The following is a 16383-nucleotide window of genomic DNA, read 5'->3' as shown; positions in this document are numbered from 1 at the left end:
GAAAATTTTTGGGTCTTCTCTTCATTGTGCTTGCCTGTTTGTTTGTTTGTTTGTTTATTAAAATCCCCATTAGCTTTGCATTGCAGCAGCTATTCTTCCTGGGGACTACACCATTACATAGTGACAATACAAAACATACATTCACACCTGACAATAACCAGCCTGTAGCTGCTAAGTCAACAGCAGTTGTAGCATGGCTAGGTTCATTAGCCTCAACCTCTGGACTTTCGCCAGTGGCTTTTGAGGTGTACAGTATTTCAAAGTCTCTTGCTTGAAAAGAAAAAATGATCCATTGTGGCTCACAAGAATGTCAGTACAAATTACTGGTAGAAATACTACAGGTAGTTGATCAAGATGTTTCAATAGTAACTGGCTCAGCCATAGAGATGGGGTAAGGAGCTCGGAGAAGAGCCGCTGCTCCTTTGTGTCGAAAGGGGTCAGTTGGTTTGGGCATCTTATCATGATGCCTCCCGTTAGGGGTGTATCAGGCACGTCCCACTGGTAGGAGGCCCTGGGGCAGACCCAGAACACACTGGAGGGACTACATATCTCATCTGGCCTGGGATCACTTTGGAGTCACCCAGGAGGAGCTGGAAAGTGTTGCTGGGGAGAGGGATGTCTGTGGTGCTTTGCTTGGCCTGCTGCCCCTGCGACTCAGCCCTGAAAAAGTGGATGTAAATGGATGGATGGATCTAGTGTAAATGTTAGCTAACTAGTTCTTCGCCATTATGATTCAGTGACACGCAATGATCTTGCATAAGCTTGTTAACAGATTGCACAAGGATTCATGGGTAACTGTACGCCTATCATTAATGATGTGTACTGTAATTTATGTTTTGTTTTTATGAATAGGCCGATTTGTCTTTGCATGTAATGTGTTGATTCATGTTAATGCGTATTGTCAGACATTTACATTTTTTTGGGGAAACACATTAAAAATTGAATGAAATCATCAGACAATAATTTGGCAGCGCCCCTGCAGTAACTCTGAGGGGGTCCCCTGAGGGTTCGCTCGCCTTCTGTTGAAGACTCCAGCATTAAATGAAAAAAAAGAAAAATCTGTCATTCCCTGAAACTCAGTAGGACATATTTTGTATCACTGAAAGACCTTGAGATCTTCTGTAGAACTGAAATAAGGTTTCATGTGAGTTTGAACAAAGCTAACCCAGACAGGCTAAGAACACCTTTATAATGGTTGGTGCTGTATCAGTAACATTAAATTGGCTACAGAAAGGAATGAAGCCGTAAATGTTTTGCATCTGTTTGGCTACAACATGGGAGCCAACAAAACCCCAGAGGAACATCAGAGCCTCAGCTTCACAGGGCAGTCAACACACGGTGTATGTGTTTGGCATGCTGTTGCATTTATAAATTACACACGTCTCTCAGGCACCGCATGCCAGCTTAACTTGTACACCGCTGTGAACAGTACACACACACATTTCATATTTCCTCTCACTTTGACTGACCCTCCTTGTAGTCGGGGTGATGACAGGGGTGTGGGGTGTAGACATAAAAGGTAGAAGAGTAACTGAAGCCAGAATCTGACAAGTGGTGGTCTTATTCACAGACTCTATGTGAACACGCTTGATTTACATAAAACACACACATACACACACACACATACGCACACCAACTAATGCCTTACAGATTTAAAGGCTAACAGATACTATAATGTTTCACAGACAAAAAAATCCAATAACTTAATTTTAGGGGAGGTCATAGGTTGATTTGAGTTGGCAGCTGTGTAGTTCCAGGTTGTAGTCTGGGCCCTGCGTGTGTTTGCCTGCATGCCTGTACAAATATAATCATACATATTCACTAATAAAGTGCTGATTCACATTTGAATGCACGTTCAAAGTGCCAGACTTTAACAACTTGGCTGTGGCCTCTCTCTTCGTGTGGAAACTCTCATAAAGCAAAGCTGTAAAGGTTTTGTTTTTATTGGTCCTTCTAGGCATACAAACACTGCCTCTCTCAGGTACACAAAATTACATGTTCACTAAAATAATCCAAACACACACCCAGACACAAACACACCAACACACACAAGTCAAAACCAAAGGAATCCAAGTAAGAATATACATTTTAAGCGAAGAAACCCACAAAAGTTTAGTTTTAACGTTTCCTCTTTTTCTTGTAGGCTCCCTCTCCATCCTTAAAGCACTGGACCGGGAAGAGCAGGAAGTGTTCAATCTGACCATCGTAGCAGAGGATCACGGGATACCTCAGCTTTCCACTTCTCAGGTGCTGTGTGTGCAGGTGATCGATGTGAACGATGAAGCTCCGCTGTTCCAGCGAGCAGAGTTTGAAGCCCAGGTGATGGAAAATCAAGGACCAGGAACGACTGTATTGACAGTTACTGCCACAGACCGGGACCAAGGTTGGTTTAAATGTGTTATTTCAATACTGTGTAGTGTGGATGCTGAGAAATGGGGACACACAGTGCAATAGGTACCAAAAGGGTAACACTTAACTTGAAGGTATCTACATAAGAGATGTCCTGGGATGTCCTTATAATGACAACTTGACATTAACAAGAAATGCACCTCTTTTTATGTTTATGACAAGTTGACATAATGATTGATACAAAGACATCTTCTGGTAATGTCATCCTGGTTAATGTCAAGTTGTTATAATGACATCCCAAACAAATTTAATGTCAACTTGTCATGACAAAGACAACTTTTGGTAATGTCACTTTGATTAATGTCAAGTTGTCATAATCAAGACAACCCAAACAATGTCAACTTGTCATTACAAAAACTGAATGACACTTAATGACAGCAGTCATAAAGGTTTATGACATGTACATAACGTTCATGACAGGTTCGTGGCCGTGTCATGTCATAGTTATGACAGTGTCATGTCACCCTTATGTAGACATGTCATAGTTATGACAGTGTCATGTCACCCTTATGTAGATACCTTCAAAGTGTTACCACAAAGAGACCCAAACTAAATTTTAAACTTTAAAAAAAATTTAAAATTACTTTTTATGCTACCAGATAGGGGTCAAATAGTTCGAGAAAATTAAATTTTACACATATTTTTTGATAAGTCCCCAAAAAGATTAAAATATCTGTTGATTCCTCATGAGGAACACATTTGTGTCTTTTGGTCAGTTAGAATAATGGAAGAAGTCAAGGTAGGATGAATTTAGGACAAAGTCAAAATTATAGAGCATCAAAAGAAAGGAAGCTTCCAACATTCACTATAGGAAGAATGACTAAAAAGGTACAGCTAATAAATAGTACAAATGCAGCCATCATTTGGCACGTGCAATATTCACCTCATGTCAATCTACTGACATCAATGCACTTCTGTTGTACTGCACCTTTATTGGACTTTGCTACTGCTGATGATGTTTGCACACTTGTTAGTTGTAGTGCTTTATATTTCTTCATCTTCTAACCGCTTCATCCTCTTGAGGGTTGCGGGGGGGCTGGAGCCTATCCCAGCTGACATCGGGCGAGAGGCAGGGTACACCCTGGACAGGTCGCCAGACTATCGCAGGGCTGACATATAGAGACAAACAACCATTCACGCTCACATTCACACCTATGGACAATTTAGAGTTATCAATTAACCTAGTCCCCAATCTGCATGTCTTTGGACTGTGGGAGGAAGCCGGAGTGCCCGGAGAGAACCCATGCTGACACGGGGAGAACATGCAAACTCCGCACAGAAGGGCTCCCACGCCCGGGATCGAACCGGCAACCCTCTTGCTGTGAGGCGAGAGTGCTAACCACCACACCACCGTGCCGCCCCTGCTTTATATTTCGTTATGCATAATATTGCTATACTCATATTGGTTAGTATTATTATTAATAAAGTTCTTGAATGCCTCCAGTAGGAATGTCAGAGAATGAAACAACAGAGACACATAAATGGTTTTGAGAAACCAAGTCACTTGAAAAAAATAAACCACAAGCTCATGCTAATGAAAATGAGCGGTTACAGCCATCGTCCAGAGCCTCATTTTTCTGGAGTTGTTATTTGGGCTTGCTCTATGTGAATTGGATTCATTAGTATCACTGCCTTATTACGCTAATTGTAGCCTATTTGCTTTATTGCCAGTTTTGCAGTTTGCCCAGACTTTTATTTTATTTTATTTTTTTATTTGTACTTGTGTTTCACTGCAGGCTCAAATGGCCAAGTGACGTATGGAGGTGTGACAGAGGAAGGCTTCATCATCAACCCGGTGACAGGAGTCATCACCACCACAAGGGAGCTGGATGCAGAGCTACAGGATCACTACACACTCACTGGTACTACTATATTCATTGTCTCACATGACTCTATTTGACCTGTTCAAGCTCACTTATTCCCACAGAACACCTCAAGTACATTAGTTAAAACTTTTGTATGGGCTCCAACATCCCATCAGTTTAACAATCTCCATTTCTTATAAGTGTACGCCAGGGATGGAGGGCTGCCTCCTAACTTTGCCAAGGCTGTAGTCCGTGTGGAGGTGCAGGATGTGAACGACAACGCTCCGGTCTTTGCAAAGCTATGGTACGGACTTGAAGTGCCGGAGAACCAGGCCCCTGTAGAGCTTTGCTTCCTCAAGGCCACAGACCCTGACTCGGGTCCTGGTGGAGAGCTGGAGTACAGGATCACTGGTGAGAAACAGCGTTGTGTGTCTAACCCAAGTATTTTATTAGAATGGATTTAAAGAGCAATTTAGTTCACCACAATTGCTGTAATTGCCGTTGGAGGGTGTGTCGAATGTGGAAATAACAATATCCAGAGAGAGGCAGTGAATTTTGTCATTTTTGGTGTTTTTTGGTCTTAAAATGGTCAAGTTTAGATTTACAGGTTGTTGACAGATTATCACAATTTACAATCTGTGTGCGTGTGTGCATGCCTGTATGTGATGCATCAGGATTGCTTTTCGGTGATATCCAATGTTGTAATGACAGTGTTCATAAAACATTTTGGTCAATGTATTGCTTTAGACAGTGCTCTATCACTTACATATGGAAAATGACATCTACATATAGCTAACGGGCTCACTCCTGGTACTCTTCTGTCTTATTTCAAAAGTAGTCCATTCCATTTTGCTGTCTGGAGCACATTCAAAATTTAACTTAAGTGCAGAGTTGGCACAACTACTTTTAACACCCAGTCTGCATAAAATTCTTGGATTTTTAAAGATTTTTCTTTGTTAATTCTCCTTCCAGCTGGGGACTCTGATGGAGATTTCCACCTCGACACCAGCACAGGAGCCCTGTCCACATCACGCAGCCTAGACAGGGAGACGAGGCCTGAATACACTCTGGAGGTGGTGGCCACAGACCAAGGCAGCCCTGCTCTCAGCAGTACTGTCACAGTGGAAGTGAAAGTACTGGATGTCAATGACAACAGCCCTGTCTTCAGCAGAAGTAGCTACTCTGTGGAAGTGTCAGAGGATGCTGCAGAGGGGTCCAAAGTTCTGGAGGTAAGTAGATAAAGTTATGAAGTAGATTTTATAACAAAAGACCTCATTATGTCAGAGGTACTCATTTAATGCTAAAAATGTATTTAACTATTTCCAGGTGTCAGCCACAGACGCCGATGATGACATGAATGGGAAGGTTCTGTACTTCCTTAGCCGAGAAGCACACGGGGCATTCAGTGTGGATGAGAGCACTGGTGTTATTACCACATCAGCACCTCTGGACCGTGAAAAGCGAGCGTCATACAGCTTCCAGGTGTTTGCTGTTGACCTTTCACCTGCTGAACCCAGGAACACCTCTGCTCAGGTACATGAAGGGTTAAATGTTGAAGTTGTTGAGGTAAATCGTTGAAAAACAATATTATAATTCACGTTTTTTTTTATGGACAATACATTAGCAATGATTTTTGCACTCAACCCAGATTTTACCTTTTCCTTCTAGGTGACAGTCACCGTCCTAGATGTCAACGACAACACTCCCTTCTTCATCCAGGATCCGCTGGTCATCGAAGTGTCCAGCAGGCGTTCCCAGCGGGTTCTAGCCACCATGAAGGCCGAGGATAAAGACTTTGGAGCCAATGGTTCTGTCTTTTACCGTTTCGCCATGCCAGTCAAGGGCTTCAGCATCAACTCCCTGACTGGGGAGATCCAGGCCACTGAGCCTCTGGGGAGTCTGACCCAGGCTCAGAGGACCCTGATAGTGGAGGCCATGGACCAGGGCAGCCCAGCTCAGTCTGCACAGGGAGTGGTGGTGATTTACGTGAAGGAGGTGGAGTACAGCGGCATTCGCTTCTCCAGGAATGCCAGAGACGTGAGCCTACAGGAGAACGCTGTAAAAGGTCTGACATTAATATAGCATTATTAGGGATTAGAACCATCTCGGTTAATTTGTCCTGCTTCACACTTTGAAGATCTCTCTGCTGTCACAGTTATGGAATATTTTCTCTGCTTTACTTGAAAAATGTAGGCACAGCTGTGGCTCAGGCTCAGGCTCAACACCCAGATGGCACACGTAGGGGTATCAGCTACAGCCTCTTCAGTGGGAACAGAAAGCAGGCATTCAGCATCAGCTCCTCAACAGGTGAAACACAATAAAACTCAATTATTGTTTTTTGTATTATGTCCTATAGATGTTAATGAGATGTGTATCGAAAAAAAATCTAAACCCATCAGTTTAATCTGCCTTTTGATGACCTGATTTTTCACTTAAATCTTCAGGTGAAATCATGGTGCAGAGCTCTAATGGACTGGACTTTGAAGACACCCCCAGACTCCGTCTAGTTGTGAAGGCTGAAACGGTGTCCTCCACATCTTTCATGGCTATCAACCTGATCCTGCAGGATGTCAATGACAACCTCCCTCGCTTTCAGCTGCAGAATTATGTGGCTTACATGAGAGAAGCACAGGGATATGAGATGCCAATCATACAGGTACTTTCCAGATATAGAAACTGCACAATAAATAATACATAGTCAGTCTACTGGTTTGGTTTACTGGAGTTTTCCCTAGGAGCAAAATCAATTCTCACCATCATCCCTTTTTCTTTCCTCTCCTCCACCTTCTCCCAGGTGATGGCTGAGGATGTGGATCAGGGCCAAAACGGTCAAGTGACTTACTCCATCCAGTCGTCAGGCATGAGCGGCCTGTTCAAGATCGACCCGATGACAGGAAGCATCACTACTGCGGCCATCATGGACCGTGAGATCTTTACACAGACCAAGTAAGAGCACACCTGTGGTTGAATAAACGTCATCAAAGAACCATTTTATGTGCACATTTTGAGGATGGATATAGTTTAAGCTTCGACAAGTCCATTTTATATTCACACAGGTTAAAATATATAGAAGGAAATAATTGGATATAGCACATCATGAGTCATGCTGTAACATTTTACTGTAACATTTTAATTTCTTAAACTTTTATAACTACCTTTACCTTTAGTCTATTATCTCCACCATTATAATTAAGGTTTTAGAACTGCACATGTAATAAGACACAGGATGACTTTTGGACAATCTCTTTTTTTTTGCCCACCCACAGGCTAGTGGTAACAGCAACTGATAGAGGAAGTCCACGACTGGCTGGTTCGGCAACATTAACTGTGATAATCGTTGACCAAAATGACAACAGTCCCACTATTCCCTTACCCAAGGAAGTCCGTATCCCAGAGAGTAAGTGCTCTAATTTGCAGGACTTTTTCCTTTTGGTTTTCTTTTTGGACAGTTTACAGCAAATGCATTACATTTAAAAAAATATGTACTGTCATTAGTCAAACCCCGCACAGGTCTAAGGATGTGTAGTTGAGCATCTTGGTTGTGCAGCAATTTAAAAACAAGAAAAAGCAAAAGCTACATAAAGCTAATCATTTTTCTTTCTCTCTACCAGATATGTTGATTGGCACCGAGATCACTCTTGTGACAGGTAACGACGTCGACTCCAGTCCTGCCCTCTCCTACTCCTTGCAGCTGGACCCAACAGCCTCAGGCAAGTTTGGGATCCACCGCTACAGTGGAGGTGTGTCACTCACCGCCCCTCTGGACTTTGAGGAGAAGACATGGTACACCCTGACTGTCAGAGCCACAGACAGCCAGCACCAAACTGAGGCTAACATTACAATACTGGTGGAGGATATTAATGACAATGCACCTGCGTTCACCCATGATCTCTATCAGGTAGGATGGCTCATAAATCAAGCAGATGTTCATTTTATTTTTGGCGCCAGTACATTGACTACATTCATGGTAATTAAATGTGCGTTGTAAGGAAGCTGATGTACCCATTGCATGCTATTTCCTACCTAAGGAAATCACAGAATAACTCTGTTTACATTTCTGATTTCCTCACACCTTATCGTATAAAGTTTGACAGGAAATTAAACTTACTTCAGAAACTCTCCAGCAGACCACTAGATCGTGAAAGAGAAAACTGCACTTGTAGACAGGCACGCATATTTTTTAAAAAACACATATATACAATCCCCAGGTGCACAAAGTCGGGTGATAAAAGTTAACTGCCTATTATTACCCTGGGAAAAGGTTGCAGAGATCAGCCTGTTTTTACGTCTTTGTCTCAGGAAATGACCTCAACGTTAGCACAAACTTCAGGAAAACAGGAACTATGATATAAAATGCAGTTTTCCCCTCTGTGAGTTTAGTGCCTGTTGACCTTTGGGAATTTTATTACAGTATTTAAGCGATTCATTGTTGGATTATTTGTTTCTTTTACCCTGATGCTCATATGTTGTTATTAATATCTTTGCGCTGCAGGTAACTCTGCCTGAGCACACACCGCCAGGAAGTGTAGTAGTCACAGTAACAGCAACTGACAGGGACTCGGGAGAGAACGGAAAGATCACCTACAGAGTGACGTCATCAACCCAGGAGGGTTTCTACATTGACCCCAACAATGGTACACAACCTTGGCTCCATCCCTGATATAGTTTCACTCCATAAATAAGTTTCTAGTTTCAAGAGCAAGTAATATGTCATGCATTACATTTTAAAAGTAACTTTCCCAGCACAATGGTTGACTCTCTCTTATGTCCTCTGTATTCAGGAACCCTGTTCATCAATCACAGGGCGGAGTTTGACCCTGAACGTCCATCAGTCAGTATTGTTATTGAAGCTCGTGATGGAGGTTCGCCTTCACTCTCCTCACTCACCACTGTCCAGGTCCAAATCTCTGATGTCAATGACAACGCTCCTGTGTTTCATCAGTCAGAGTACAGGTCAGTCTACATTCATTAGATTCTGAATGTGTTATGGTGTAACCTCAACAGCTGTCCTTACATACGTAATGTTCTTCTGTCTGCAGGGCTACAGTTTCTGAGGACACCATCCCGGGGTCAACAGTTCTGACTTTTGAGGCTTTTGACAGTGACCTCTCTAGAGAAAACTGCGGCTTTGACTTCGCTATTGCCAACGGGAATGAAGGAAATGCATTCCAGATTGAAAGCAGCGTGCGGTTCCTGGAGGGGCGGGGCTTTCAGACAGTTGGGACTCTGCTGTTGGCCGAGGGGCTCGACTTTGAAACCAAGCCACTTTACAACCTCACTGTGGTGGTGTCAGACCGTGGTGTGCCCCAGAGGAGCTCTAATGTTGCTGCGGTGATAACCATTGGTGATGTGAATGATAACCCTCCCGTGTTCAGCAGAGCAGAATATACTGTGTCACTGAGCGAGGGAGCTGCCGCCGGGACTGAGATCATCCGACTGACTGCTACAGGTGAGCAAAAGTCTTTTGTTTTTGTCCAGTTTTCTCTACTCTTCTCACCATTTTTCACAGTTTCTCTTTTACTTTGTCCCCCAGTTTATTCATTGTACTCTGTTGTCTTTTTTCCAGACCCAGACTCAACTCCCAATGCTGAGGTCCAGTACACTATCAGCTCTGGTGATGAGGTGAACTTGTTTACCATGGACCAGTGGACTGGAGCCTTGCGGCTTCAGCGAGCACTTGACCGTGAGCACCAGTCCACACATATTGTCATCATCCAGGCCACAGATGGACAGGGCCACTTCGCGCTTGCTCCAGTCATTGTTGAAGTCAAAGATGTAAATGACAATCATCCGTTCTTCCCTGTGGAAGTCCTGACAGCCAGTATCAGAGAAAACCAACCAGCAAACTCAGCTGTGACTGTTCTACATGCTATAGACCATGACACGGGGGTTTTTGGCCAACTGAAGTACTACATTGTGGAGCGGTCTGTGGCCGGAAAAGACAGCTTCACCGTGGACCAGAGCTCTGGAGAAATTAAAAGCAAAGTTCCCTTTGACTTTGAGAAGGTCAACTCCTTTAACTTCGTAGCAGTGGCAATAGATTCAGGCAACCACTCAGCCACCGTAACTGTGCAGGTGTTTGTCACAGGTGAGGATGAGTACGACCCACTCTTCACATCCTCTGATTTCTCTTTTGAAGTCCCAGAGGGAGCCAAGAAAGGCCAAAGCATTGGCCAGGTCCAGGCAAATGATGAGGATGGAGGGGTGGATGGTATTGTTCTCTATTCTCTTCCCACCAGCTCCCAGTACTTTGATGTAAACAAAACCACTGGAGTCATTTTCCTTAAAGTGGACAGTTCAGGCAGCAGTAGTAGCAGTGGCTCTGGCCGGTCCAAACGGGAAGCCAGACTGATGACCCTGGATGTGAAAGCTCACAGTCCTCTAGAGGCATCTCGCACTTCGACAGCCCAGGTTTCCATTGATGTCACAAACACCAACTTTGGCCTGGCTGCTGATGTCAACATCCTCCTGATTAGCATCATTGCTGTGTCTCTTGGTTTTATCATATTGCTTGTGGTCATGGCTGTGGTGGTGTTCCTCGTCAAGTCACGCAGGAGGAAGAAAGCCCAGGATGCAGGAAATAGAACTGTTGCATCAGGAACTGCTCTACAGAAATTAGATGATTGCAACACAGGACCAGGAGGGGAGAGGATTTACCACCAGGCCCTGCCAGGCTATGCTGGAGATCAGGGTGGGGCCGGTGGTGGCCCCTACACTAGAGGGGGTTCTCTGGATCCTTCTCACTCCAGTGGAAGAGGGTCAGCTGAGGCAGCGGAGGATGATGAGATCAGAATGATAAATGAGTACCCCCGCGTCGCATCAATTACCTCGTCTATGCAGGAGCACATCTCTGCCAGAGGACCAGACTCTGGGATTCAGCAGGACGCTGACCAGCTCTCTGATATTTCCTGTGAGCCTGCAGCTTTAGAGGGCAGCAGCTGGTTCAAAGGAAAGAAACTGGGAGGCAGTCTCAGTGGGACCTTGCTCTCTGGCCAGCTCCCAGTCTATAGGGACGAGGGAGGTGGGTACCTAGGAGTAGGCCGTGGCCTCAACATATCCCTCCCCAAGGATTACGCCTTCCCTGAGGACGGTAAACCTTCAGTGGATGGTTCCCTCACAGCAATCGTTGCCAGTGATGAAGAGCTCCGTGGAAGCTATAACTGGGATTACCTGCTCAACTGGTGCCCTCAGTTCCAGCCTCTGGCTAATGTCTTCACAGAGATCGCTAGGCTGAAAGATGAAACTGCCCAGCAGAGCCAGAACCCTCGCCAACCCTTCCAGCCCAAGCACAAAATGGATCCAAAGCCTAGAATTGACCCTCCACCACTCATCACATCAGTAGCCCATCCAGGGGCCATGTCAGTTCCCCCCAAGGTCCCTGTGATTGGACGGACATTCCCCCACTTGGCCTCACTTCGCAGGTCCCCGATCAGTCACGAGGGATCCATTTCATCTGCAGCGATGTCCCCAAGCTTCTCCCCTTCGCTGTCCCCTCTGGCAGCTCGATCTCCAGCTGTTTCTCCCTTTGGAGTCAACCAAGGGCCCTCAGCATCCATGATCAGCACCAGGGAACCCTCACTGGACCAGAGTCCTGATCACGAGATGAGAATATGAAGGAAAAATTAGAAAACTATCTAAGGAAGAACTGTAAGACAGACAACCTGAACAAAGCATGATGGAGCATCCTTTTGGCTGTTCTTTTCGTGGAACAAAAGAAGTGGAGGTGTCAATCGCACTGTCATTCTCGACACCATTGTTTTCATCGTGAGAATGAAGGTGTCACAAATGTCCGACTTGTGACGTTTGTATCAAGTGTCTGACTGTATGATTTTTTGACATTAAAGACACACCCATAACCTACTCCTGGTAAAATATTTGCATTCTTTGAAGTATTTCTATTGATCAACAGTGTTACAGGAATACACAAAGTGGAACACGTGCCTGGGTTGACACGACCAGCCCACCTTTTCATGTCAATAGTGACGCAGGTCTCCATGAACTGATCGGGGTTAAGAGGTAAACTGGCCTCTACATGGGAATGTGCACTTACCATGCCCTGCAGTCGGAGATCCCTTAGTGTGTAGATAGATATAGATGTGTAGTTTTCATGTTACCTCGCTGGCTGGCCAGAGAGCTAAGGACCTTGTTCCTCTCTTTGTGTCTGTGGACATCTTTACACTCCAGTATTAAACGCATCAAGTGGCTGCTTTTAAAATGGCCTCTGGACATGTGTGTGAATCCCATGGACAGACAAACAATGTGTGTTGACAAAGACTGATTCATTGAACTGGCAATGCATCACACGGTGGAACAGCAATGGAGATTATTGTTTTTTTTCTCATTAGTTGAGATGACACTTTTTTTAATTTTTACTTTTATTTTTATATATTTTTATATGAAATTATGATTTCAGATCCAGAAATGCCATTATTCCACATGGAGGGGTTATTGTTTTTGTGTATTTGCATATATGTATATTTGTATGTATGCAAGCTATGTACTGTATGTGTCTCCTAGGTTTTTAGAGACTCTTGTGACAGTTCTGATGTGAGCGAGAAGGAGACGTTTGTGTTTTTAGCATTATTTATATGAAAAGAGGACTTGCTGCCACATTTCGACAGTAGGAAACCAAGCACAGCTCACACTATGCTGTGTTGTTACCTTAAGATTTTTTTTGTCAAATTGTAGATCATCCAAAATCTAAAACAGCAACTGGATGAAAACCTGTGATCATTCTAAATGTCTGCTCCTCCAGCAGTTTAGCACTCCCTCTGTTATTCAGGGACAACTCGATTTGCTGATCACCTCTGTGTCTTTGAAAGAAAGTGCTTCCTAAAGTCAGTCACATCAGTCATTAACTCAAATGCATTTTTACTGTGAAGTTGTTCATCTCAGCACAACAGAAATAACATGCAATGTACAGGCTGGGATTCTCATAGGAAAGTGGCATAACTTGGAAATGTAGCACTTGAGCCAGACTAGTGGGAAGCAAACGCCTGAATGCATGAGCGCTGATGAATGTACAAGGATTTAGCAATCGGTGCAGTATTTATTTTCCGTGTTAAGTCTCTGTTCTGTGCATTTTATTGCTATGATTCACTCATCTAGGTTGTCACCAGCATGATGAGGTGTTTTCTATTTCCATGTGTTTAACTCATCATCTGCACCTTCTTTCTTTTCTCCCATTGTTCAGATCCAATTTAGTGATCTGCTAGCATAGCAAGAGGCAAAATGCTTTAACAGTGTCTTTGTCATTCTTTCATGTATTTATCCTTCAAGCCTGCTTTTAATCTTTTGGGGTAATTGCAGCAATTGGATGTCCATTTGTTCTCAAGAGATGGCTTCTACCTCTGTCCTTTGTTCAACATAACCCTACAAATCGCCTCATGCAAAGCTGGCACCGCTTCAGCTAAAAGCTACACATGCCACGAGCCTAACTCCAGCACAACATGTTCTCGACTCATAATCATGCTGTCTCAGAAACATTTCTGCATTGGAGGACCTCCATTTGGAGCTCAGTTTGAGATGACTGCCAGAGGGTGATCATTGGATCAATGGCAGATAAAAAAAAAAGAGCTGTACATGTATTTGAAGCAAATAAATTCCTACTGATCTCTTTTGACAAACTGGTGTCAGACTTCATCTTTTTCAGATTGCAAACCAAGGCTTTGAGGGAAGAACTGAGAAGTAATTAAACTTTAACAGTGTTCCAGTTATCTTAGCTGTGAGTTGTAGCTTTGAAGAGCTGGAGTTAACATTAGTCTTTAGAGAGGGATATTACTAAAGGGAGGGGAAGACTTGGCTTTGGGTGGAATCACAGCAGACCATATGAGAGCAGTGAGCCAGGAGACAGAGACCTACATTCAGTATGGTCACCATCTGGCCTTCAAGAGAAGCAAATATTAACCCGAAGGTAAAACTGAACAGTAGCCCTATATGCTGTTTAGGCTAATACAGTATATAAGCATCATGATAGCCAATTTGGCTGTTATCAGGCCATTAAATGGCCATTATCTGCATTAATAAGTGTCATAGATGTCAGTTAGTAGGGGCCTGCCACACCTACTATTAGGTTGAGAACGCCATTATCAGGCCAAATGAAACTCAGGTCCCATGTGAATTCAATATTTATGTCCAACCATGATCTTTTCCAAAACCTAACCACGTTGTTTTGACACCTAAACCAAAGCAAAGTGGAAGTGAGACCTAACAAACTGGTAGCCGCCATTGAATTAGCTGATAACAGCATTGTAAACTGACCAGTAGGTGTAGCAAGCCCCTACTGACCCATATCTACATGTAAGACTTGTAGCTTATTAGATATTTGAAACCACGACTGATAAAAATACAACATAAAATCAAAAAGAGAAAAAGAAGACCCAAAAAAATGACATATTTGCAAATAGGCTATGGGAATAGAGTATATAAATATGACAGTGTAATACAAGAATGACAAAAATCTATGAATGACTTAGGGTGCACATTACAGAATGACGCACTTATAGACTCAGGTAATCTGTACATTGAACCCCTGACTTGACTAAATATGTATAGCTTGGTATCACAGACATACCAGTAAACCAACATGCAAAATATTTTATATTTTACTTTTATATTTCATAAATTCTTACACTGCATTTGGATTTCCTATCCAAATGATGCACACCGCCAGTACTGTCCTATATATTCCTCTTTCCTTACTAACGAGAGTCTTGAGTAAAGCTGTAGGAAAATGTATTTTTCTATAACAAGATACATGTAAGATGTATCAGAGAAACCTGAGAACCAGCCAAGTTCCAGCCAACAGTGGATTCAGTTCTTCCAGCTCATATAAAGGCATATGATGTTGATGTAGCTGAATAATTGTAAAATGTTTATTTCATATGGAGCACAGACATGTTTGCATAGCTGCTGGGGATTTCTGCCTCATTTGGTCATCACACACAGCCGTGCAGTGTTTCTGTGTTATTATGTACAGAAGGAGCTAGACATGGGTTTTGACAAGGTGCAAGAGAAACAGCCAGAGACAGAAGCTCCTGCGGTACCAGTGAGACAGTCACAAGACGTCATGTGAAATGAGAGGTGATGACGAATTGCACATCTGAAACAAAAACTTTATTTGAATGTTGATTGTGTAATTTATATAGTGAATAATCTGGCATGTGCAGTCAGCTGAGGATCAGTTATCCAACTCACAGGATGAAGAACATATTAACTGAACTGCAGTCTTGCCTGGGAAACTAAAAACAAAAGCTCTCTACCCTCACTTACGCGCTCACCTCAACACACAGCTGTGTTTACAGCCTGCTGTCCCAAGACTGCTTTTGCAGCCTACTCCCTCACTAACCCCACACAACTCCAAATAATCACAAGCACACACATGCACACGGTTAGAGGCTACTACACAGTGACACACACATGGCCCACAACAATCTCCCCAGCTGATATTGGCCCAGATCCAGCTCCTACAGGCACATACTTGGCAGGTTATTTAGTAAAATCTGGGGGAAATCTGTCTGGAGCAGGAGTCTATCCCCTGGAGAAGTTGTAAGCCGAATATAAAATAGTTGGTACACTAAAATATTTGTGTGTATCTGTGTGTGTGTATGTGAGTGTGTTATTATGAAGTATTGTATATTAATCTGTAAGACAGTGGTGATCAACCAGAAACACAATACAGTGCCTTATATTACTGCCTGACTGTATGCCTACTCATCAGGTGTTGAAATAATAATCATAATACTATATGTAATGTGTGATGGCCACAGGGCTTGGTCAGTGTGTTTTCTTGTGTTCCTGCCTCTGCGTTCCTCTTCCAGAGTCTCCTTGATTGCCTGCCCCTCCCACCTCGTTTAGGGATTGGCTTCACCTGCTTGGGGCTTTTAAAAGCTGGGTGAATCCAAGATGGCTCTCTCTCCCCCTCACACCCTCCTTGGTTTGCTTGGTTTGGGTTGATTATGTTGAAGTCAGCCTTAGTTTCCTTTTACGCATAGCTTGTGTTAGCACCCACATACTCATAGCACCCAACACCCTCACCACACTACTGATTGCTGACTTAACCATTAGTTTTCCTTTGAGTATTGCAACAAATTATTTATTTAAAAGCTGTTCCTGTGTCGACCTCCCTTCTTTGTTATGCTCTCCAACAAGCTGGGCATAAGAAATGTTA

General features: G+C 43.4%; 1 protein-coding gene across 1 annotated transcript in view; it reads left to right on the top strand.

Moving 5' to 3' along the window:
- Positions 1-14426, top strand: part of LOC126387371 (protocadherin-16-like) — a 95708-nt gene extending 81282 nt beyond the window's left edge. The window contains exons 15-29 of the mRNA XM_050039902.1: positions 2144-2383; positions 4146-4271; positions 4416-4625; positions 5187-5443; positions 5541-5747; positions 5883-6279; positions 6408-6521; positions 6659-6870; positions 7009-7160; positions 7481-7611; positions 7826-8112; positions 8707-8848; positions 8996-9167; positions 9254-9663; positions 9781-14426. Of these exons, the coding sequence (XP_049895859.1) occupies positions 2144-2383; positions 4146-4271; positions 4416-4625; positions 5187-5443; positions 5541-5747; positions 5883-6279; positions 6408-6521; positions 6659-6870; positions 7009-7160; positions 7481-7611; positions 7826-8112; positions 8707-8848; positions 8996-9167; positions 9254-9663; positions 9781-11828 (5105 nt within the window). The 3' untranslated portion in view covers positions 11829-14426. The remainder of the gene's footprint in view (positions 1-2143; positions 2384-4145; positions 4272-4415; positions 4626-5186; positions 5444-5540; positions 5748-5882; positions 6280-6407; positions 6522-6658; positions 6871-7008; positions 7161-7480; positions 7612-7825; positions 8113-8706; positions 8849-8995; positions 9168-9253; positions 9664-9780) is intronic.
- Positions 14427-16383: the final 1957 nt, after the last annotated feature.

The sequence above is a fragment of the Epinephelus moara genome, chromosome 3 (genome assembly GCF_006386435.1).
Source record: "Epinephelus moara isolate mb chromosome 3, YSFRI_EMoa_1.0, whole genome shotgun sequence".
NCBI classification, from domain to species: Eukaryota; Metazoa; Chordata; class Actinopteri; order Perciformes; family Serranidae; genus Epinephelus; species Epinephelus moara.
Note: the sequence above shows the minus strand (reverse complement) of the source record. Positions and strands in the feature narration are given on the sequence as shown.